The 25,259-nt window shown below is 40.0% G+C and overlaps 1 protein-coding gene across 1 annotated transcript in view; it reads left to right on the top strand.

The window, feature by feature from the left end:
- PEX6 (peroxisomal biogenesis factor 6) overlaps positions 1 to 25,259 on the top strand; it is a 737,640-nt gene that overhangs the window by 162,341 nt on the left and 550,040 nt on the right. The window contains exons 3-4 of the mRNA XM_044060276.1: positions 7,388 to 7,471; positions 13,369 to 13,471. Of these exons, the coding sequence (XP_043916211.1) occupies positions 7,388 to 7,471; positions 13,369 to 13,471 (187 nt within the window). The remainder of the gene's footprint in view (positions 1 to 7,387; positions 7,472 to 13,368; positions 13,472 to 25,259) is intronic.

The following is a 25,259-nucleotide window of genomic DNA, read 5'->3' as shown; positions in this document are numbered from 1 at the left end:
AACTCTTTCATGCCCCAATATGTCTTATGCCAGTATGCCGAACCACATCTGATGGTGGTTGACCTTTGACTCTACCACCCCTGATAGCCACTGTGACCATGGACAGTTTGCTTCTGGGATGGGGGTTGGGTCATCATGAAGGAAGTCTGTTAAAAGTACATGTTCATTGACAGAGGCCAGTCTTCACATCAGTGTCTTGGAGATGAAGGCAATGGAGCAGCTAGAGGAGAGATGAAGGCAATGGAGCAGCTAGAGGAGAAACAATCAGCAGAGCTGATTACTGAAGGTAAGTTAAGTAAGTCTAAAGTGGGAAGGAGCAGAGATAAGTAAGGAGTCTATTAGAAAAACAGGAGAGTGTAGCAAGTTAGAATAAAGGGTAAAGTGTGAAGTTTCAGAGTAGTTCAAGGTCATAGGAGTATAGAGTAATAAAAGCAGAATAACAAATGGATAAGCAGGAGAAATATTGGATGGGATAGGGGTGCCACCTACTGGGCAAAGCTAGTATTACAAGCAAATACAGTAAGGGGGGGTAGGCTATTGCCAGATTAGGGAAGGGGGAAAAGTTAGAAAGAGGGGTACTAAGAGGTGGTGTAGGAGTTTTGTTTACAAGGTAGCTAGTTGGGGGGGGGTAAGAGGCTGCTGGCTGACCGGGCTCCGAGCGTGCTTTAGAACCCCTGAAGCAACAGTGGACGGTAGTATGCTTTACAGGCAGGACATAGATAACATACTTTCTTATTTCCTTGAGAGAGGGAGCAGGGAGTAGAGGCTGAGAGATGAAACCATGGTTTATTTGTTGGACGGGTCCTTTGTCACCAGGTAGGTAGGTTCTCAGAAATTATAGACTGGAACAGCACAGTGAAGAGCAGGGTACTTGTGGGGGAGAGAGAGACAACAGTGGTGGTGAGTAGCAAGAAGCTAGCATTAACATAAAGTATGATAGTTAGGACAATAGTTATAAAAAAAACAGTTAGAAATTGTACATTCACTTATTAATGCTAGAAGCTACCAGTATCATAAGAGAGCTTGTATTCTGTTATATTAATTATCTAGCAGGTTATATTCTGTAGGCTCAGTAGGACAACATATAACTCATTAGCTTAAAGACATAAACAGACATAAATGCATGAAAAACAGTACAGCCAAAATCAGGAACAATGCTTAGACAAATATCAGGATTTTTATATATAATCACCTGGTGAGAGTTAGGGCTGGTAGCAGGCTGGCTCATAGTCTACACTAGGCTTTGGACAAAGGAGGCAGCACATTAATTATTACAGCATTTGAAGCCCTATTTAACAATTCTGTTGAAATCTGCAGAGACTAACAGGGACAGATATTCCAGTGATTTTACCCTCTAAATATTTCCCCATAATGTAGTCTTTGCATTCCACAGTTACCATTTGCTCACTAGGTTAGTATGTCAGGCAGAATGGAAGAGGAGTTATCTTTTGAGATAAGCCGAGCACTCTCTGGAAGTTACTACTAATTAAAAAGCTATTTGAGGTATCTACTCCATGAGACCTTTAAATGTTACAGATATATATGGAGATAATTAATTTTATAGCTGATAGTAAGAGGGCTATTGAGAAAGGCTAAAACAATGGCTTCTAGACGAAGTAGGGGAAGGAACTGTTTTGATTAACCCCCATGAGGGAGAGAAGTAGCTGATTGTTAGCTAGAAATTAGTTCCCAAAAGGCAATACAAGCAGCATAGGGATCAACAAGTGAGCATAGGCTCTCACTTGCTAGCTTCCTTGTGGTTAGCGAGATTCTATAAGGCCTTTCCCAGCCTTTTAATTAAGTATTTATATATGTATTTATTGAGATTCCTATTTAAAATGAAACTTAACAGTAGATGTGGTTTCCAATCTTCCTGATGGCCATAGTATAGCTTCCATGTGGTTAGCGTGAAGCTAAAAAGGCTATTCCCAGCCTTTTAATTATGTATATATCTATGTAATTAATAAGATTACAAGTTTACAAATAAACTAACTAAAAGTTGATATGATTCCCAAACATCCTGAAGGCCGAAGCACAAGCAGCAGTTGCATCAATTATGGCCTTTCATCACGCACATAGAAACATCCACGTGGGCCTCGAACTGCAAATGGTCATACAGTTTATTTTGGATATAGAAACTAGGCTGTAACTTCCTATTTGCAATTCAGCCGATACTGGCCACAAAATATAACTCAAGAAATATAGTTATTAGAGTAACTTTTTATTGCTTACTTTTTAATTGTACAATCCCTTAGTCTTATTGACAACTGGCCCATCACTTTTCTTCTCTTCTGTTAAAAAACATGGGTACTATTTCTTAATTTCTAACAATCGCCATGATTTTAAGCAACATGTTGAGTGTCAGTACTGAGATTTGCAAAAGTGTAAAGCTGTTTCACTGAAAAAACTGAAATCTAGATGTAAATCCAGTGACTGCTTTGAAACAAGTTGTTTAGCGCTTTCATTCACAATTTATTTAGTGAACTTCTTCAGAAAAAAATCTGTCTAACCCTTTACTTCCTTTTATATCAAATCTTACAGGAAATTACCTCATTATTCAAACATTTTTTGTATGTACATAAAAACTAAATTGTTAACTTGTGTTTAAAAAATATATATGTACATATACTCATATTACTAATATATCTAAAACATTTTTTTTCATTTTGTTTAAGTTATCAATTCTTTAAAAACATTTTAGATTAATGGACTCATTCAGTCCTGGTACATCATCAGTTCCAAGTAATAACTGCCAAAAGGCTTCTTTACATTCTAAAATGTTATTCAAATCACCTCCAAACATAATTGTGTCTATCTTTTCTATAACAAAAAACTCAAACTTTTTAAAATCTACACATGTAGAAGCATGCTTTGCCAAAGAGTTTGAAAAAATCCTTATTTTTTATAGCCAAATTGTGCTCATAAATCCTCCTCTTTAAAACTCTTATAGTTTTTCCTATATAATAATGGTTACACGAAACACAATTTGCAGTATAATCTACAAACTCTGTGTTACAATTGTAGTAGTCCTTTGCCCAAAAAGTGTAATTCAAATGTCTTAAAGTGATGAAGGAACTATTACTAATGAATCTACATTGTTTGCAGTTTTTGCAAGCATATGTGCCTTTTTTAGTACTAACTACCCTTAGATGGCTATCTTCTTTTTTGTTACCTAGTTCTAATATAGACTTAAGGTTACATTCTCTCTTAAAGGTGAATTTTGGTCTAATACCTACTGAAGCAGCCAAATCCTTGTTGCCCAATAAAATTCTCCAATTATTCTCAATTATTTCCTTAACAAACCACATTTTGTTAACTATAGGTAAAGGAAACGCTGTCATATAATTAGTTAGTTATAGATGCGTTAGTGGTAGCAACCTCTGGTGTTGAACCTATACAAATGTCTTTTGATAACAAAATAGGTAACACCATAACTTCTATAAGAGTTTTAAAGAGGAGGATTTATGAGCACAATTTGGCTAGAAAAAATAAGGATTTTTCGAACTCTTTGGCAAAGCATGCTTCTACATGTGTAGATTTTAAAAAGTTTGAGTTTTTTGTTAGAGAAAAGATAGACACAATTATGTTTGGAGGTAATTTGAATAACATTTTAGGATGTAAAGAAGCCTTTTGGCAGTTATTACTTGGAACTGATGATGTACCAGGACTGAATGAGTCCATTAATCTAAAATGTTTTTTAAAGAATAGATAACTTAAACAAAATGAAAAAATGTTTTAGATATATTAGTAACTTGAGTATATATACATATATATTTTTAAACACAAGTTAACAATTTAGTTTTTATGTACATACAAAAAATGTGTTTGAATAATGAGGTCATTTCCTGTAAGATTTGATATAAAAGGAAGTAAAGGGTTAGACAGATTTTTTTCTGAAGAAGTTCACTAAATAAATTGTGAATGAAAGCACTAAACAACTTGTTTCAAAGTGGTCATTGGATTTACATCTAGATTTCAGTTTTTTGGTTTCTTGGTTTCTTCGTTTTGGTTCCTGTTTCACTGAAAACACTGATTCAATAAAGATCAATTTGTCCTTACCCACTGTTCCACCACTGTGGAGTTCATAGATGTAAGTTAGGGGGGGGGGGTAAAGGAGGGCTTTTTGGTTCATTGACTGTGTTATTCAGCACAATCGTTTTGTATGTTTGGGAGTTGGATGTTCACCCTTTGAATCAGCATGAATCCAGCTTTCAAATGGAGATTTTTAGCATTAGAATCCAGCGTTCAAATAGAGATTTTCAGCATTAAAATCCAGCTTTCAAATGGAGATTTTCAGCATTAGATTAGTTCCTGTTTTATCTTTCATAAAGCCATGATAGTGCCTGCTCCGTCCTAATTAATGTCCTACTCTACTTACAAACTAAATACCTCCCTTACATTCTCTGCAACAAAAAACATGGCGTGCCTCTTGGACATCCAGCAACATCATTAAGCTGATGAAAGAGAGAAGGAAAACCTGGACTGCCTGAATGAGAACGAAGATGTACCAATAACCCTGTATGTAAAGTCTTGCATATTTTAGTTAGAAATTAATATAGCAAATGTTAGATGTCAAAAGACAATTATAGCCACATAAAAAAATATTCTATCAAATCGTAAATATTATGGACTTGGATTAATTCTCAGTAGGTCCAGAAATACTCCGCTTAACTCTTCCTTCTTCACAGAAGACTTGAAAACTGCATTAACTGCCTCTTTGCTTGTTTCTACTTCTGTCTTCATGCTTCCTCTCTGTTTCACTCATGTATCTTTTTTCTACCTCTGAAAACTCTCCCCTAAAGAAGTTGACAACTCCTAGAGTCATTCTCCAGCTGTGTTGGCCATGGAAATGATTGTTTCCCCAATTTCTTAAACATTGTAAAGATTACACATCTCACTAAGTTGACTTTGTCTTTAACCTGCCCCTTACTCAGAGTAGGTATCCTGTACAATGATAAAAGTGCCATTGTTATACTGCTTCCAAAAACAGAGTTGCCCATATCCAATTAATTTGTTTGGGCTCATCCTTCTTTGGACCTTGGAAGTTGTGGTTAGAAGATGAAGACATTTGGTGGCAGGTCTTTCTTAACGCTCATGTTCCCCCCTGGGTTGAATGATACTATTTATGTTAGCAGTAAATTGAAGCTCAGGGTGTTAGACAGATGAGATGTTATCATTTTATATATATATGTATATATATATATATATATATATATATATATATATATATATATATATATCTTTTTGAATAGGAGTTTTTCATGCATTAATTATTTGTAATTATCTTTTTAGTTCATTTTTAACTTCATTTACACTTATATGTTTTTGTATTATGTTAAAGTGTAAAGGTTTGTGTCATTAATCAAGTGAGGGTATTTAATATTCAGTTAATTAATTGAAGGGTGTGAGTGTAATATAAACGTTGAACTGTAGTATGTTTTTATTGTCTGATGAAGTTTGGTCAGTTTGCCTTACGAAAGCGCTTACTTTTGTATATTTTTTTACTGAGTTTTATACAGTAAAATAGTTGTTTCCTCATTTTCAGCTTTGTGGTTCATTTATTCAATTTTCCAAGTTGGTGTAGTGTTTTGTGGTTTCTCGCCATTCTTTTCCCTCCTGTCATTGAATTTCTTGAAAGATCTCTATGTAATCAAACCCTTAAATACCTCATGAAATGCAGTATAATCTCTAGATACCAGCAGGTTGTACTCTGTAGAATCCAGATGTGATCACCGTTGAATTACTTTGGCAATCTTATTTTGTTAGTACTGGAAAATAACTTGTTTTACAGTGGTACAGAATTAAATAAGTATCTTTTTTTTTTTTTTTTGCCGGGGGCAATCCCCAATGCACCTTCACTCCTACAAATAGGTATCCGGAAAGTGTTCAACTCCTAAAATAGTGCAGTTGTTTAGCTCTAGAACAATTTAACAAGTGATTCCCAATGGATTAAACATCAGGAAAAAGTGGGATAGTCGAATCAAACCAGATTTCATCCCTAGCAGAAGTACACTGGCAGTACTGCAAACTGTGTCTGAGTTAACTCTAGTTAACCCTTAGTCCCGTGCCCGTGTTGTGCATCTTCTTAGTGAAATTCTGTCACAAAGTAAGCAGTTTATTTCAGAACTGTTGGCCTTCGAAGATTATACTTTGAATGATGTCTGTCCCACCTCTTGTTTTACTAGTACTACAAGTTATTGACTTAGTATAGAAAGAGATCACTTCATAATACTTCTTATGATGGCTGGTTCCCCCAGCTTTGGTGATTCCCATCATCCTCCATTCTAAAGTCTGCTTAGGAGGCTGGTATAACTGTAATGGATAGGGTCTCTCCTTTTCCTATTTTTCTTTTTGAATTATATGAATATGATTAATGGAATTAACCTTGTTGATGGTGTATCACACATTTATAAAATAGTACCAGATTTCATATTGCAGGGCTCTAGTCTGGTGATGTCCAGAACCATTATTTTGCATGATGTGGATAATCCACTTTTATAAAAAGAGTATTATTTTAGGTGAGTATTGTCTTGGTTTATACAGACTAGATAGGAAATGTGTAATTCTGGTGCACCTTGTTACCTGGAAGTGCTGGTGTTTCAGACTCTTATGAATCAGAATGTGTGATGTGTGTACTAAGGTTAAGGTTCTTAAGTGTTTTCAGTCTTGCAGTTTATCAATAACTGATTTTGATAGCTTAATCGATATGATTAAAAATGAAACCAGACCGCTGACTTTCTTCAGGTAAAATGCAACACACTCTGAAAAGGAATAATAAAAAAAAAGGATTTTCTTGACTGGGAAGTAGTTCTGCAGTTTCACAGATTTTAAGTTAATGGATTCCTTCAAACATAAATCTGGTAATTCCAGTCACGCTTTGACTGCTGTGGTTTATTTGCTTGAGGAGGACATCAATGAGCTTTCTCTGCTTTCTGGGTTCTTAACATAGAAGTTTCTAGTCTTCAGAATTTAAGTTAATTTAATGAAGTTGTAGTACAATTATTTTTCAGCTAAAATTTGGCTTTATATGCACAATGCATTTTATTTTTTGCACTCTGAAAACAAAGAAAATACAAGTAAAATGGATTATGCTATTACTTGCTTATAGTGATTTGACACTGCCCTATCTGTATACTATTCTTTATACTCCAGAAAAACAAGTGTTGGGCTAGAAACCTGTCCTTTGGTTGTGTTTGAATCCATAATTTTGCAGGCTTCTTCCAAGTGCTGCATTATGTGCTACATTATTTTAATTGAATTTTCATCCTTTATTTTGTTAGCATTTTTGTTTCAGTGGTGATTTTTCACATTCTTCATTTTTTCATTTTTATGCATATGGTGTCTGAATATTTCCCAGTGACTAAAACTTTTTGGTGATTCTTTTCAGGTTGGTATATGTAGGCGATGTGCTGTGTGTTTCAACTGTAGGGCATGCTGAGTTCTTGGAAGGTGGCACGTTTGGTATTTTGAGGTAAGACTTGCATGTTTCTTCTGTTGTAGGCTGTGCCATCATTTGTCTAAACAGTTCTATTTTTTGTAAATTCACAAAATTGGCATATTCTGCACATGCAAGTGTTATGCATACTATGCTAACAGTTTCTTTTAGGCATTCTTAGAGTTGCTTTTTGTCGTACAGCAGCTTTCTTTAATGTGTTTTAAAAAACCTTTTACATTGCTGAAAATATAATTGATTGCAATGTATATAGAATAATGCTTTGTATAAATAAAACCATTTTTCAGTGTCGGGTATACTTTGACATTTCAGATTAGATATGTACCATAGATGCATTCAATGAAAGTGGTGACTGAACCAATTATGTGTTTGAGGTGCAACTAGTTATAGCCTCACTTGCAGAGAATATTTATGAGTGGATACTTATTACTTTTCTTAGCTGAGGTTTTCTGTCTTCTGTCATATTTAGTGGGTCTCATGACTCAATTCAATGTGTGACCTTCTGTTTCTGGAGCAACAGGGCATTTGTGTGAAGGTGGAACTTGTGCACCATGCTGACTGCTCATCCATTGTGAATTAGGTAGAAAAAAGTGAATGGCATAAAAGCTGAATATATATACTTTGTGATGTCTTTTGCCACCGAATGCATTTATATATGATTTTGAGGCAGGTTTGAAAAATGTAGGCGCTTGGCCCCAAGAGTCTGTGTAGTCTTCTCTCCTCATCTAGCCGTTTGTACAAGGTGCTGTGGCAGGGTCTTCTTGTTTCAAGGGTCAGCCTTCTGCCAAAAAGAAGCCCAAAAACCTTAGCTCTGATACAGCTGCTGACAAGCCTTCCCTGGATGTCTCTCTTGAGGCTAGTGAAAGCCCGGCGGATCGTCCAGTGATCACTTTGGATTCCTCTGCTGCTACCCCATCAGAGATTGGCATGGATCGAACTTGTAACATGTCCTTGGTGGCTTTACAGATGTCTGCTCTGAATGTTGAGAGGCAACCTTGGCTGATTATATCTGTGGGACCACGGGGGATTCTGCAGGTTCTAGTGAGGGATGAGATTCCTACTACGCTCATTGAGTATCACCAAGAGTGCGATCCTGTTAGGGTGTCTCGTGTGGATGTTCTACAGAAAACCAGGCATATTTCCCCTGCAGTTAAGGATCCCCGATGAGAATGGCAGGATTTTACTTGGGTTGTTTAATGCTCTAATGAATCCTCAAGGGATGTCTTTGCCTGACCCTCCCTGATTTTCCACTCCTTTTAAAAGACTTTGGGAACTGGATTCCTGTGATGAGGATCAGGATTTTAGGGAAGAGTCCTTAGCCTACTCTTCTCAAATCCTTTCCCCCTTGGACTGTGGTTCAGAGGAAGAGGATTCTATTAATCCAGGTTCCCTTTTAGAGGAACTGTCCTTTGGGGACACTGTTAACCAACCGTATGGTGGAATTCTTTAAATGGGATTGCTCTCAAGTTACTGATATCCAGAAGAGGTATTATGAGCTTCTTCAAATGGAGTCTCCCAAACTTTCTGCTACTCTCCCTGTTCTGGCTGCCCTCCTGCATACCTTTTCAGGAGCTTCTTTGGCCCCTGATTATTAGCCCTCAGCTCCCAAGAAACCTGACAGATTTTACAAGGTCCTTGAAGAATGTACATTTCTGTATTATTGCCCCTCTGCTGATCCTTCTGTAGTGTCTGTCTCTTCAGAGAAACCCTCCAAGCTTTTGCCCTCCGACAAGGATAGTAGGGCAATGGGGAGACTGGGCAAGAATGTTTATACTGCTGCCACCTTATCCTTTAGGGCCAAAAGACCAAGAATGTTTGAGCTCTCCTTTCTCAGGTAATTTCTAATCTTACTGACTCTGTGGAAAGGCTTCTGCCCTTTCCTTGTTGGGTTCTGCCTCTCAAGTGGCCCATCACTTTATTAAATGCAGTTATGATGCAGCTGATGCTTCCTCCAGGGCCGTTGCATTTGGTTCTTTTATGAGGCATTACTCGTGGCATTGTCTTCAGGCTTCCTGATAACATTAAGGTCAAACTATTGGATGCTCCTTTGGATAATGAAAATCATTTGGTGTTGCTGCTACTGCTGAACTTTAAGTTTCTCCAGAATAAGGCCAAGGCCTTGCAGGAGTTGAAACATGTTTGTGTTTCTCCCATTTCAAAGTTTTATAAAAATTATCATTCTAAATCTGCTTTTGATCGTAGGCAATCTTGTCCTCCACCAAAGCAGTGAAAAGTGTTCCAGACACGTGCCTCCTGCTAAATCTACTCAAATCCCTACTTCCCCAAAACCTACTTTTCTGGACAAACCAGGTTCTGTTTGATACTTGTGCTTCTGCTGTCCCTCTGTCACGTTCCTTTATCCCTCCATGTTTCCCTGTCCCTTCCAAATATGTTAATAATCACAGCAGACACTTGGGTTCTATCCATTATCTGCCATGGGTATGTCACTGTTTGGAAATCCCTTGCCCCCTTTTTGAGCATCTCTCATCTCCTCCGGAACACCTTCCTTCCCAGAGGTACTTCATGGTCCAGAGTATCATTCAAGCTGTACCCCCTGCCAAGGTAGAGAATAGTTTTTATTTCAGAATGTTTTTGGCTCCCAGGAAGGGGCCTTTCTCAGCTCAACACCTTTTTCAAGATTACTTCCTTTCAACTGTCTCTTCAAGGTTTATTTCCTATTCTTCCTCCCCAGGCCTTTCTGGTCTTTCTCTATCTCAAGGATCTCCATTTTCAGATTTTTTTTTCAGTTTTTCTGTTTCTTCCTTGCATTATCAGTTCTCTGCTTTCCCTTTGGCCTCTCTCTACTGCCCCAAGGGTATTCACCAAGTGCCTTGCTCTTGTCATTGCCTTTTGCAAGATGAGAAGAGTTCAGTTCTTTCCTTATCTGGATGATCTGCTCATTCAAGCTTCCTCCCCTAAGACTCTGCTTCAGGATCTCCAGTTTACTATTTCCCTTTTGCAGAGGCTGGGATTCACCATAAGCTTGCCTCTTTTCAGGATCATGTTTTCCTTGGTTGTAGGATACAGACCATCCCCATGTTGGCATCTCTGCCTGCCCCCAAGGCCCTGTCTCTTAATGCCTTTTTCCAGTCTCTTCTTCATGTGGAGTTAGTCATGGTCAGGGACTTTCTCTTGGTCCTTGGGTTCATGGCTCCCACCATTCCTATGCTTCCTCTGGCCAGGCTCCATATGAGAAAGCTGCAGTGGTACTTCAAGTCAGAGTGGCTTCAACATTGCCACCCCCTGGACTTCTCATTCACCTTCCTCCATTGTCTCAAACTCGAGCTTCAGTGGTGGATTCCTCAACTCCCTGTCAACCTGGGGCTTCCTTTCCAATCTGCAACTCCAACTTGAGCTGTTTACAGGTGCCTCAGACAGAGGATGGGGAGGGGGCCTTCTTCGGCTGTCTCTGGGTTCAGTGTCTCAGGCCTCTGCATCAGATATCAGAATACATCAGTATAAAGGAGATGAGGGCCCTGCTTCTAGCTCTTAAGGCTTTTCATTCCCTATTTCATCCCAGAGCCCTCAAACTTTTCACGGACAACACCACAGTGATGTGGTATGTCAACAAGCAAGGGAGTACAAGGTCCTATATTCTTTGCAGACTAGCTCTTCAGGTCTGGGATCTAGCTGTCCATTATCAAGTGACTGTTCAGGCTGTTTACATTCCTTCGGAGCATAATCTAGTGGCAGACTCTTTGAGCATGTCCAACACACAAGCTGATGAATGGAACATCACAGAAATGTGTTCCTGGCCAATGTCTGTCAGTATGGTATTCCTCAAGTCGATCTTTTTGCCTCCCCTCTGAACAGGCAACTTTTTATTCCATTCCAGAGTTCCAAGTCATATGGCTTGGAAAGTGGACACCATCTCTTTTTCCTTGGAAGGAGTTGTTTCTGTATGCTTTCCCTCCCCTTCCTCTGCTTATAAGGGTCTTACACAAGAACAAACAGGACTCCCCAGGAATCTTGCTAGTGACTGCCTTTTAGCCCAGACAGCATTGGTTCCCCCTTCTTTCTTACTTGGCCAGGGACAGTCACCACAGGTTATGTCACCGGGTGGACCTTCTCACACAAGACATCCTCAACTGACATTGTGGGTGATAGGGTTTTGATCCCTTTTAGACACCTCTTTTCCAAGGATGTGCTTTGAGTCCTGCAGGAGGCCAGGAAGCCCATTACCAGGAAATCATATTTGTCCAAATGGAAAAGATTTTCTGTCTGGTGCCTCTCTTGAAACCATGGATCCCCCATCTATGGAAGTTCCTCTGGTTCTCTGTTTGTGTTATCTGCTACATGCTGGCTTGCCATATTCTTTAGTTAAAGCTCACCTGTCAGCAGTTGCTGCTTGTCTGCCCTTGATTCCTCCTGCTTTGGCCTCTAGATTAGAGGTCAAGCAATTTCTTAAAGCCATCTTTCATATCAGACGTCCCAGGAAACCAGTTCCACCTTCCTGAGACGTTAAATTTGTTCTTGAAAAGTTGACTCTGTTTCAGCTTCCATACAACATTGTACTTAGAAGACTGTTCTTTTGGCCCTCACTTCAGCTAAGAAGGGTGTCTTTGCTTCAGGCTCTTATGACTGATCCTTCCTTTGTAGTTTATCACAGAGGCAGGATGTCTCTTTATACAAATCCTTCTTTTATACCCAAGATAGTTAGTCAGTTGTCCCTTAATCAGTCTATTCATTTACCTTCCTTTTTCCTTTTCTGCAGTCTGCCAGTGACAAGGTTCTTCACACCTTGGATTTGCATAGACAGCTCAAGTATTGCTTAGATAAAACTAAGATTATTCACAAATCTGAGCAGCTTTTTTGTTTCCTTTCATCCCAGGTCTTTTGGTGTGGCTGTTTCTAAGCAAAACATCTCTTCCTGGATTTCTAAGGCCATTTCTATGTGCTGTTCTTTTCATGGTAGATGTCTTTCCTCATCATTCTACTAGGGCTGTTTCGTCCTCTGGTGCTTTTTACAAGGGCCTTGATAACCAGTGCCATCCTTGAGGCTTGTACTTGGTCTTCTGTTCTTACCTTCATTAAGCATTACCAGTTAGATGTTATTTCCAGAGATAGAGCTGGCTTTCCCAAGGCTATACTGCATGGATTTCTGGAGTGCTCTTCAGTGCCGTCCTCCTCCCAGGTTACCTTTTGAGTTTTTGTACTGTCCGTTCAGTTATGGATACTGCAACAGTTATGTGGAAAGACTGCTCCCTAGTGTCCACCTCTTGCCATCAGGACAATGAATGAATGGATCATGTCCCTGAACAGGAAGGAATATAGAGTTCTTGCCCATTTCAAGAATGCTTGGACTTCATTCCTGGAGGAGTAAATCAGTCAGTAGTGCACAGGTGGCAGCCACTATGCAAGGTCCCAAGAAGAGATTAAAAAGGGGAAATAATGCAGATAGTGTTCTTACTTCTCTTGTACCAGGACTGAGTGACACATCATCCTGGAACCCCCTTGTTCTGTTATAGCACCTCCCAAAAGACATTTGTGATTGTATAGTCACCTAATTTATCAGGATTGAAAGACTCCCCTGTCTCTTCCAATATCAGTACAAGGGCTGATAGTAGAACAAGCACAGCGAGGGTAGAGACTGCATTTTTTTTACTGAATCAAAAGCTTGACTGTCAAACAAATTCTCCTATCCAGCACCTTGGTGTACACTTTCACAGGAAGGCAGAAGAGCATGATTGATGTGTAATTATAACACACATCCTCCTGTACCACTTTTTAAAATTGGTATCAAAACCAGATTGATTTTGTACCAGTTTTACTGAATTTGTGCCTGTAATAAGCCTACCATAATTTGTATGTCAGATTACTTTTCTAGATACAGTACTGCACTATTTGGGTATTTCTAAATAGAATGACTGCAGATGCATGAGCTTTGTATTTTCTAACTTAGTAATCTTCCATAGATGGCCTGTGCTGTATTTCAAGGTGAAGAAGATCTCTGGGTTTGAGGAAGGTGAGGTTAATGCTGGCTTTGTGGCGGACACTCTGCATACATCTGTGTATCTGGTAAGTGACTTCTTTAATCTGGTTCATTAAATACTCATTGATAACTTGTGGGTCAGTTGTCATTATTTGTGTGTGACATGGGGAGCAGTTGGTGCATGCAGGAATATATTGCAAATGTAATAGACCCATGTGCAGTTAACAAGTGCGTGAACATTTTGTTCAGACTTACTTGACTAATTATCTTTTGTTCTTGCAGATGTCCTTCAAGGATGCATCTGCAGTCATAACATATGGGTTGTCCTGCCTCAGGCAGCCCTCGGTCGGCCCGATTCCAAAGTCTGGGTCTGGCCTCGGCTGATGTCGCACTTCACCCGACGTCATAGCTCCTGGGGTATAAAGGCATCAGCCGACGCCATTTTCCTCAGTCTTTCTTGCCGCGCGGTGCCCGAAGCAGAAGGTGTTCGCAAGTGCCGGTCGGTCAGATCCAGAGATTTCAGCTACCGAAGACTTCTAAAAAGCTAAGTACCCCGTTGGGGACTCTTTCTTGCCTCAGCCGATGTCAGAAAAAGTAAATAATTGTTTAACTTGTGGGAAACAAATACCTCATAAGGATTTCCACTCTTACTGCCTTCCTTGCTTAGGCCCAGACCACAACGTATCAGCTTGTTTAGCCTGTGCCTCCTTCAACCGACGGACACTTAGACGTCGGTCGGAGTTTGCAGAAGAGTTTTTTGGTCCCGCTTTTGCATATAAAATGCCGTCGGAGACTCCGACTACTCATTTAGCTAAAAAACGCAAGGAAAAGGACGGACACTCGCGGCCCGCGGTTTCGGCTGAAACCACGGTTAGGCCTACCGCGAGTGTCTCGGTTTCGGCTGAAACCGAGTCCTTGGTTCTTCCTCCAGCCGCAAGCAGGCCTCCGACGACCGAGGCCTCAGAGGCTCCGGCGGAGTCGGCTACAGAAATTCCTACCGAGGAAGCAGGCACACTAGAATTGTCCGACACCATTCCGTTGGACATTTCTACTCCTGCACGTGGGGCAGCTAGACCCCCTGCTTCTATGTCCATTAAGGCCTTCTCCAGGGCTAAAGCAGCTAAACTTTCCAAGGCCTTGCCTACAAAAGCTCCACCTCACAGGCCTTCCTCAAGTTCTCAAATTCTCAGCCTTGCTGAGGACCTTATTTCTTTGATCAGGGGATCCCAACCTCACCCAGACAGGGCCTCACAACCCCCTCCTGAAAAAAGGCCTAGGACTGAACCCCCTGAACCTCTTTCCTCTGACAATTCTTCGGATGGATCAGATGTATCAGACCATCAGGAAGGCCCATACTCACCTTATGAGGATTCGGATGCAGAAGACTCCATTCCTTCTGCCCCGACCGCAGAAGAATTTTCATTTGGGGAAACTTTACATTCAATGAGGGAACATTTCCAATGGCAGGGTCAGGACTTTTCTGATTCTAGGAAAAGGCTAAGGACTTTTTTACACTTACCACAGCATAGGCCTCTAGCCATACCACCTGTTCTTTCAGTTGTTGATGATGCATACAATGATGCCTGTTCAGCCCCTGATTCTCTTCCCCCGGCCCCTGCCAAACCTGACAGATTTCCACTTGTACAAGGCCCACGCTGCAGATCCAGAAACCATTTCTCAGGGTCCCAAGGGTGTTGCAGCTGCCTCTGCCAAAAAACCCCTACCCTCTGAAAGAGAATCAAGAGCATTAGAGAGATGGGGTAAAAAAGTTTATACATCTGCTACTCTTTCTGCCAGGGCTTTAAACTGTCAATTTCACATGATACAGTACCAGGAATTTTTGTTAGATCAGCTAAATAAAAAGCTTTCCTCTCCTGAACCTTTAGACCGTAAGTCTCTTCAGGAGTTGGTACACAATTCTCAGCAGGTCAGTAATCATTTTTTAAAATGCGGCTATGATGCACTGGAGGCTTCATTTAGATCAGCTATGACTGGAGCAGTGATTCGAAGGCATGCCTGGCTAAAAGAGCAATCCTTACCAGACCATGTAAAATCTAAACTCCTAGATGCTCCTATGGAGAAACAAAGTTTATTTGGCTCCCCTGCACAGGAGGTACTAAAGAAAGTGGAAGAAAAGGCAAAGTCTGTGCAAACAGTCAAGGATTTTCTGCAGGTCCAACCTCCGAGGTTCAGCAGAAATTGGCCTTCAAAGAATTGGTCCTTTCCAGACACCACCAGAGCACAGAGAGGCAGAAATAGACGCCCAAGAGGCAGAGGTCAATCAAGGGGTGCCTACAGGGGCCGTCAGTGGCAACCTGACAACCAGAGGAGTGCCTCCACATCTGCAACTGCAACCACTTCCACAGGACAGACACAATGACTTGGCTCTGATTCCGCCTACCAGGGAACAATTAGAAGCACCCTTGGGTGGAAAGTTACCTTTATTTTCAAAAAACTGGCATTGCATCACAGGAGACAAATGGACTTTGAAAACAATAGACAAAGGCTACAGGTTTCACTTTACCCAAAAAGAGAGGAATGCCAAACCTTCCACCAAGCCAGAAGACAGAGGCTCTAAAACAGGTCATCAACTTACTAAGGATGAGAGCAATAGAAAAGGTACCATCTATGGAACAAGGCCAAGGATTTTACTCCAGACTATTCCTTGTACCAAGAAAAGAAACTCAATGGAGGCCTATTCTCGACTTGTCCGCACTGAACACATATCTCATTGTACCAGAATTCAAGATGCTGACCCTACAACAACTTCTTCCCATGTTGGGCAAGGAGTCTTGGCTGGTGACTCTAGATCTCAAGGAGGTATACCTGCACGTCCCTATACGACCAGATTGCAGAAGACACCTCAGATTTCTTGCAGGATCAGAGCATTATCAATTCTCAGCATTGCCCTTTGGCTTATCTACTGCGTCCAGAGTATTCACGAAATGCCTGGCATCAGTAATTGCACATTGCAGGCTTCAGGGAATTCAAATCTACCCATACCTGGACGACTGCTTAATACAAGCGGACAAGAAGACAAAAATAATAAAGGATTTGGCCTATGTCATACAACTGCTACAAGCTTTGGGATACACAGTCAACATACAAAAGTCAAGACTAGTGCCATCTCAAAGGATAACATTTTTGGGTGCAGAACTGGACACAGTAACTCAGATGGCTTTTCTCTCAGAAGAAAAACAAAAACAACTTCCAGTCTACTTCACGGCATTGACAAGGCAAACTCAGCTTACTGCAAGGAAAGTCCTGCAGGCCCTGGGTTACATGGCATCCTGCATAATCTTGATACCACATGCCAGACTACATATGAGGAAATTACAATGGTACATAAGAAATGTATGGTCTCAACACCGTCATAATCTAGAAACCATGATACCAATCATTCCATGCCTGAAAAAGGAATTCCTGTGGTGGGCTCAGGCCTGCAAGACCAACAGAGGGTTGCCTTTCCACAAACCACAACCAAGGCAGACCATCACCACGGACGCCTCAGACCTAGACTGGGGCGCACACATGGAAGGCAAGTGTATCCAAGGCCTATGGTCCCAAGACCAGCTGAATCTACACATAAATCTAAAGGAGATGCTGGCAGTGAAGCATGCAATAGAGGCATTCAAATCATTCCTTCAGCAAGGACCCCTGCTGATAAGGATGGGCAATACCACAGTCATGTGGTACATCAACAAACAGGGAGGCACGCACTCCTACCCTTTATGCCGGATGGCAATGGAGCTGTGGAACCTAGGCCTGAATCTCAACATCCAACTGCAGGCCAAATTTGTACCAGGAAAAGAGAATATACTAGCAGACAAATTAAGCAGAACTACCACGGATGCTCACGAATGGATGCTGCATCCAGATATCTTCAAAACCATAACAAAGACATGGGGAATGCCAGAAGTAGACCTGTTCGCCTCCCCACTCAACCACCAACTGAAGAAATTCTGCTCAAGAGAATACCACCCACAAGCCTGGAGGGTGGACTCCCTTTCTTTAAGCTGGAAGGCCCTGACAGTTTATGCCTTCCCACCTCTCCCATTGATGTACAAAGTTCTACTGAAGATCAGGGAGGAACAGCCGGAGGTAATTCTGATAGCTCCAGACTGGCCAAGGCAACATTGGTATCAGTTACTGAGAAGCATGTCTCGGACGAACCCATGGCCTCTACCTCTATGGCCTTTACTTCTAACACAGAACAACTACAAGACCTTGCATCCAAACTTGAAAACTCTGCAGCTAACCACCTGGAAAATTGCATAAAACAAAACCAGCCTGCTTTATCTCAGAGAGTCAAGGACATTATCCTGGAGGCTCGCAGACCCTCCACAAGGAAAACATACTCAGCCAAATGGAAGAGATTCCACATTTGGAGTGCATCAAAGGGAACAGATGTCACGATTGCAAACCTAGCACACATCCTAGAATACTTAGCAGAACTGTTCCACAATGGCCTGTCCTACTCTTCCATTAAGATTCATGCTTCAGCAATTTCGGCAGAGTACAACATGGATCCTCCTATCTTCTCTCAACCTCTCCTCAGACAATTTCTAAGAGGGATCAAAACTGTAAAACCTCCAAGGAAACCACCTCTGCCTGCATGGGATCTCAATTTTGTGCTGGAAAAATTAACACTCCCCCCTTTTGAACCAGCTGCATCAGCAGACTTACAGTTCTTATCTTGGAAAACTGCCTTCCTTCTGGCGATCACTTCTGCAAGAAGGGTATCAGAGTTACAGGCATTAATGGCAGTACAGCCTTTCCTTATCTTTCACCAGGATAGAGTGTCTCTGAGAACCAATCCTACTTTCATGCCAAAGGTGGTATCCAGGGTATCCTTGAACCAAGCTATTCATTTACCTACGTTCTTCCCTAACCCACAGAACAGGGGGGAAAAGCTACTACACACCTTAGATGTACATAGACAACTGCGCTACTACCTGGACAGAACTAAGACCAGCAGAAAAACTGACCAGCTTCTGGTAGCATATGCAACAGGAGTGCAAGGAAAAGCAATTTCCAAACAGACAATTTCAAAATGGATAGGAAATTGCATTCGATTCTGTTACTCTTTTCATGGAAAGACAACTCCTGAAAATATCAGGCCTCACTCCACAAGGGCTACAGCCACCACTACAGCTTTTCTACGAGGAGTGGCTACCAAAGACATTTTAGAAGCTGCTACTTGGAGCTCCGTGCATACATTTGCCAAGCATTACAATCTTCCCTTATACTCCAGATTCCGAGCAGGCTTTGCAACTGCAGTTTTACAAGGGATCTTAACTACACCATCTTTATCTTAGTGCCTCCTCCCCCAGTTTGGCTATGGTATTCTACCCATATGTTATGACTGCAGATGCATCCTTGAAGGACATAGTACAGTTTTGTACCTACCATAAATGTAGATGTCCGATAGGTATGCATCTGCAGTCAGGATTACCCACCCTCCTTCCCCTCTGTGGTATTCCTAGGGTGCTTACCCCTGTTTCAGCTAGCTGGGGGAATCTATTATGGTGTATTTGTTTGTATGTATATATGTATATATTTTTTGTTTGCTACTGTTTGGAATTTTCAACATTTATCCAAATTTAGCCTTCCTAGAGGGCACCTGGCATCTGGGGCAAGAAACACTGAGGAAAATGGCGTCGGCTGATGCCTTTATACCCCAGGAGCTATGACGTCGGGTGAAGTGCGACATCAGCCGAGGCCAGACCCAGACTTTGGAATCGGGCCGACCGAGGGCTGCCTGAGGCAGGACAACCCATATGTTATGACTGCAGATGCATACCTATCGGACATCTACATTTATGGTAGGTACAAAACTGTACTTTTTTGATGTTAAACATATAATTCCACAGTGGCTTTCATTTTATTATGATGTCTGTGCAATGTGTTTGTTCTGTTCACTGTATTCATTTAAATTTACTTGTAAAGGGTAAAGATATTGCCACAAGCATGGGGATTAAAGTGTGAGATTTAAAAAAACAGTTGCACAAGGAGTTTGCTTAGGTTGATTTAAAGGTTATGGATAACGCATTATGTTCTAAACCAAAAATAACATGGAAAAAAAACGTGTAATAATATAGAGCAGTCAGCCAGCAAGTTGTTTTTACAGGGAGGAAAGTCCCACACCAACTGATTTTTTTAAGACAAAATGTGTACTATGTGGACAACATGTGCAAACAAGTGTTGCTTGTAGTATGAGATGTGCAAAATGTGGTAGTACTGATAATCATATGGCTTGAGATTAAAGAAATATTGAGGTGGCACTGGAGAAGGTTTTACAGAAAGGAATGATAGTGAACACAGAGGAGGAAGAAGAGAATGAGAAAGGGGAAAACAAGAAACTTTTATTGGTGGTAATAGGAACATATAGTCTGGGTAAAAGAAATTACCACACATATAGGTGTGGACTTTAGAAGAAGAAATACATTTGAAATAATAAATAAAGGAGAAAGAGATGAAGATTGGAAGGCATATAATTTGGAAGATGATGGTGAAATCAAATCAGACATTTTCTGTGATGTTAATTTTTAACAGTTTGAAGTAGATACAGAAGTAGTCATATACCATGCTTGCTTTGCAAGGCATGAGAATTATAGACAAAAATACTAGAAAAGCTTTAGAGAAGTTATTTCCTTTTGCAGTTTTTTTCCACTGAATGCATCACCCCAATTAGTTTTACATAGTGACTGTTTTGCTTCCATATAATCTGTTGTTAATCTTCTAAGCATTGGTTTAGATTTCAATTTGGCAGAATTATCCAACAACAATTTAACCTGTATAACCCAATGAGCAGTGCACATCAACTGCGATAAAACTTGACATGAAGTAACAGTAATTTCATTAGGAACACAAACAATGTTTAGTATGTTCCATTCCCTGGTAGGCTTTTTTACAATTTGAAGCAGTTTCATGTTCCTGAACATGGATTGTAAATAATTTCCTTACTAGTGTTGTTGAATCAATATTATTCCTGTCTTTCTAGTAAATTTAAGTCCCCAACCACTGTTGTTATTCCCTCCTATGTTTCTTGCAGGAAATGTATGAATTCCTCTAGGTCATCCACACTTGATTTGGTGGTTTATACACCCCCAACAATTGTTATATGTTCCAGAGTTGTCTTTATTGTCATAGTTATACAGTCTACAGTATCGTGTTATCACTGAACATATATTTACAGGTCTCCTAGCAATCTTTAATCCCTGTCATAACACCTCCACCGGATTTTTTGATAGAATGTCTGTTACAGTAAAAACATTTACACCCTGACAGAACTTGTTTCCAGTCACTGTTTTTTATCTTTCACAATCGATAACATTGTCAATATTGTTGGAACTTAGCAAATTTTTCAAAAAAAACATTATTACTAATGCTTCTAACATTAACAACCATCATAGATGCATCAAATGTTGCTATTTGTGAACTGGTTCATTTTTTTATCTGGCAAACCTCCTGTCTTGTGTTCGTCAAGTATTGCAGATTCTCTTTCCCAATCTCAACAACTTACCATTCTGCCAAAAAAGTGTGCCCCCAAAATTAGGCTTGGATGCTGTACACATTTCCATTCTTTAAAATGGATCATTTCTTCATGTAGGTATTTACCCAACTTATCTTTTAATTCATGGTGACCTGACTCTCTCTTCTATATGTGATTTATACCTCTACACGCTATGATATCTAAGAGGAGTGTAAGTTCCCTACCAACAGTTAGAGAGTCCTTGTGGATGACATTATTTGTACAACATGAGTAAAAACAGATCCGTAGTTCCTCACATTAAGGTGTGCCAAGGCTTGTCTCACACCTGTTTTTGCCCCTGGCACGCATAACACTATTCAATGTTCATTATCTTCCCTGCACATGTAAGTATCAGTTCCTCTGATAATTGAAACTCCAGTTACAAGAATATAATTTCTGACCAGGTCTGATGAATCCTCAACTTCTAATTCAGTAATATCTGCTCTATCAGTTGTTACAAAGGAATAATTTTCATCACCATTAGTCTTATTAATTCCAATGTTTTCATTGGTTATTATGTTTGTAAGTATACAATTTCTCATTCAGCTAGCTTTGTACATCCACAGCTTGAGCTATGATGTCCACTTTTATCATTCTTCTCTTTTTTTCTACAGTAATGTTCTTCAGTCCTCCTGAGTTCAAATTCAATTTCTTCCTTTTCACCTTCCCCTTGGCAAATTGATGTCTTTTTCTGTAGACTGAAGGTTTTCTGATAGAACAGTGTTATCGTGCCCTGTAATCTGTGTGTTAACAAATACGTGTCCTTTTTAGTTTGTATTCTCCTCGCTTTGTAGACATTATTCAGTTTTTTCTTCCTTGTTATTTGTTGTGAACTTCTTCCTTTCTTTTCCTTTTTTTATTTTCTTCTTTATGCTCTCAATCCTGAGATTGCTGCATACTTGTATCCAGTATTCCAAAGTTGTCATGGGTATTATCTTATTTAATAGGGATTGAGTGATCTTTACTGGCAGTAAGCACTTCCTTTCCTAAATATGTTCTGTCTGCACTTTGCCTAATAGTATTTTTCTCATCAGTCCAGTTGTTGTTGTTGTTGTGACTTTCTGCTTTTTCCCGGTTAGGGGTCGCCACATCGGAACTCCGGTCCACTAATGATTGGCAGTTGATTTTTATGTACCGAGTTGCCAGCCCTGACGCACAGCCTTCAACAAAGGTATGCACATTCACGCATGTCTCCACGCAGAAGACACTCTGAGAGTCGAACCGGACAGTGTCTTACTGTGAGGCGACAACGCTACCGCAGCACCACCACCGCAGATCCTTTCTCATCAGTCCAGTCATTAATATATTTAGCAAGAGCTCTCCTAGCTGTGCTAATTGCGCAAATGCAATTGTCATCAGTAAATATAGACTTGCTACTAATAATGGTAAGCAAATCCTCCAACTTTTGATATGAGGAACACAGATCGCCAGTGATCAGATGTTAACCTTCAAATATACATAGCATTTGGTACACTGTACAAAATACTTGTGCTTTAGCAAATCATTAATGGCATATTCATTTAAGGAATCCATTTTCAGCTGCAAAACAACAAAGAATTCTGAAATGAAAGGATAAGCAAAATTAGTTGCCACAGAATTCAAAGAGATTTTAAGTCAGCTTCTATGAGGAAAAATCATACAAACAGTATACAACTAAATGTTAAATTAAGTACAGTAAAACCATTGCTCTAACCTAGCCTGCCGATTGTGAAGGTCACACAGAAGCTGTATTTGCTTTACATTGTTCTTAGTCGTACCTCATTTGAACAGTAAAGATCAGTAAATCACAATCCAACTCATCATTGTTTCAGATAAGCTGTGGTGATTAGTAAAAGAAGAATGCTCTAATATTGCTTTAACTAAAAAGATGATGTAAAACTTATATTTGTAATTCACCTAACAAAACAGAAGCTTAGAGTGGATTGAGGGGGAGCAGTCACCTTAGGCGTAAAGTGTTAGAAGTCATGCTCAATACAGTTCTAGCATTTCTGAATTCAGATCAGTACTACTTTTTACTGTCAAGACTGAAGGTTTTGCTTCAGTGCTTCATGTGTGATATAAGTTGTAGCAAACTGCTTGCCACACTTTTTTTAAAAGTAGAAAAAGTCTGCTTTTGCTCCTCAAAAGGGAAGAAAGGAGCTAGCAAAGAGGTGTAGAAATTTGCTAGCTTGGGGAAGCAGACCCTTTTAACAGTAGAAAAGTCTTTTTGAGGATTTGAAGAAACAGACTAGCTAAGAAGTGCAGAATCATCAGACTGGGGAGATGGCTCTTTAATATTTTTTTTTTGCTCTTAGAGGTGAGAGGCTGGCTAGGTCATGGAAGTGGCACTGGGCACTAGGTGACCCAGCTATAGCTCTGTAGCCCAAGCTGATGCTTTGCGAGTGGAAAATGTATCAGAGTTATAGGTATGTATGCAGTAGCACAGAAAAGAGCTAATATGATTTTGAAGATGTTTCCTTAGGCGTTTTTTTCAACAACTTCATTTATTCTTCTCATTGCTGATGTGCAGCATGAGTTCACTAATAATAAAAAAAATCACAGTAACATTTTTCATTATTGTGTTGTTTTCAATACTTACTGACCTACGTAATCATTTGCTTTAGCATTCTTTTGTATATTTTGTTACCAAATATTTGTTTTTAAGGAATTTACTGCCTTCATCTTTTAATCTAATTTTAAGGTGTTTATTTCCTTTCAAATATTCCGTACTTGATTTACTGCTGCTTTAATCTTTGATTTTTATTGTCACATGATTGCTTTTTTGCCTGCTATTAACATTAAACTTAATGAAGCCTTACTAAATGTCTGTAATTTTAAACCTAAACTCCAACTCAAAATCCCCCAACAGTTATTGTATCAAGACATTCTGTAGAGTACTTAACCTAAGGTAACTGCACACATTACCACAAAATGTATTTCCAATTTCCTCTCATTCCCTTCACATCAACAACTACTCTCCACTTGAGGGAAAGTCCTGTAAGTCCACTCAGAGTATGATAGTATCTGTGCAGACATTTCCTTGCAGATTTCCCAAATCTTCAGGACTTTATAGCATACCTAGGTCCCTTACAAATTTCCTCCTGTTATTCTTTTGTAATTTGTCATTCTAAACTTTCTTCTCATTCTTTTCTAATCTCTTCTGATTGATTCTTAGAGCTGTCATGTACAGTAGCAGAGCCATAGCAAGGGTGGGGTAAAGAGGGTAACTCCCCAGATGCAAGTTGTTAGAGGGTGTGAATGGTAGTTGCCAGTAGGGCACAAGTGCAGTATCACCATTCATATAAAAAGTCATGGGTAATATTGTGGCTTTCTTAATGAAAGATGATACTGAATTTGTAGAGCTCACTGTGTCACTAACCTTTCGAAGAAGCTTGCTACAAGTAACAGTTTAGAGTGTAACACTTTTTTTATCTGAATTTCAGGAATATGCTTTACCAGTTGTCTTTTCCTTAACTCATTCAATCCATTGGAGCTCCGGACGTTTGCACTGTAGCTGTCAATGAGCGAAGTCTAAGCCTTTTGACAGAATCAAATTATGTCCTCTCATTCAAACAAATGTTCTTATCTCTGGAACCATAGGAGTTATGAAAGAAGTGTAAATGGCAAACCCTTTAGCACAAACTATTTTTACAGTGGTAGTTAGTATTCTTTAGGTTCTAGGCCTTAAACTGAATTTTATAAGTTACAGTAAACACAGTAATTATTATGTTTGTAATATTTTGTAAACAACTTACAATATCTCAGCAACCACTAAAGTTAAACACAATGTCAGCAGCATTTTATTCATCTAGCAGAGATCTTTCATATGAGGCTAAGGAGTTCTGCCTGTGGTACTTGGTTGTTGAAATATTTAGAAAAAAATGAGAAAACTATATCTATATAAATAAGTATCAAAAACAACCGTTAGAATAAATTTACTTGCACTAGAGAGAAAGGTCAAATATTAATGCAGTAGACTTTGCTATTGTGTTCTGCGGTTCAGTCCTCGGCTGGGGTGCCTTCTGTGTGGAGTCTGCTTGTCCTCCCTGTGGCCGCGTGGGTTTCCTCCGGGTGCTCTGGTTTCCTCCCACATCCCAAAGACATGCTGTAGGTGGATTGGGCACTCTAAATTGGCCCTAGGTGTGAGTGTGTGCATGTGTGTGCCTTCTGTGGAAGGTTGGGCGCCGGGCTGGGAACTCGCCACTATTAAACTCCACTGCCAATCTTGAGCGGACAGGTGATCAGCTGCGGCGACCCATAACTGGGAAAAAGCCGAAAGAAGAAGAAGAAGAGTTTGCTATTGTGTAAGCTTTAAGATGAAATATTGTAAAACCTTGTACATATCATGGTTTTGGAATTAT

The sequence above is a fragment of the Protopterus annectens genome, chromosome 1.part0, assembly GCF_019279795.1.
Source record: "Protopterus annectens isolate FY-2018-M chromosome 1.part0, PAN1.0, whole genome shotgun sequence".
In the NCBI taxonomy this organism is placed as follows: domain Eukaryota; kingdom Metazoa; phylum Chordata; order Ceratodontiformes; family Protopteridae; genus Protopterus; species Protopterus annectens.
The sequence above is the reverse complement of the archived record's forward strand: the minus strand, read 5'-3'. Positions and strand labels throughout refer to the sequence as shown.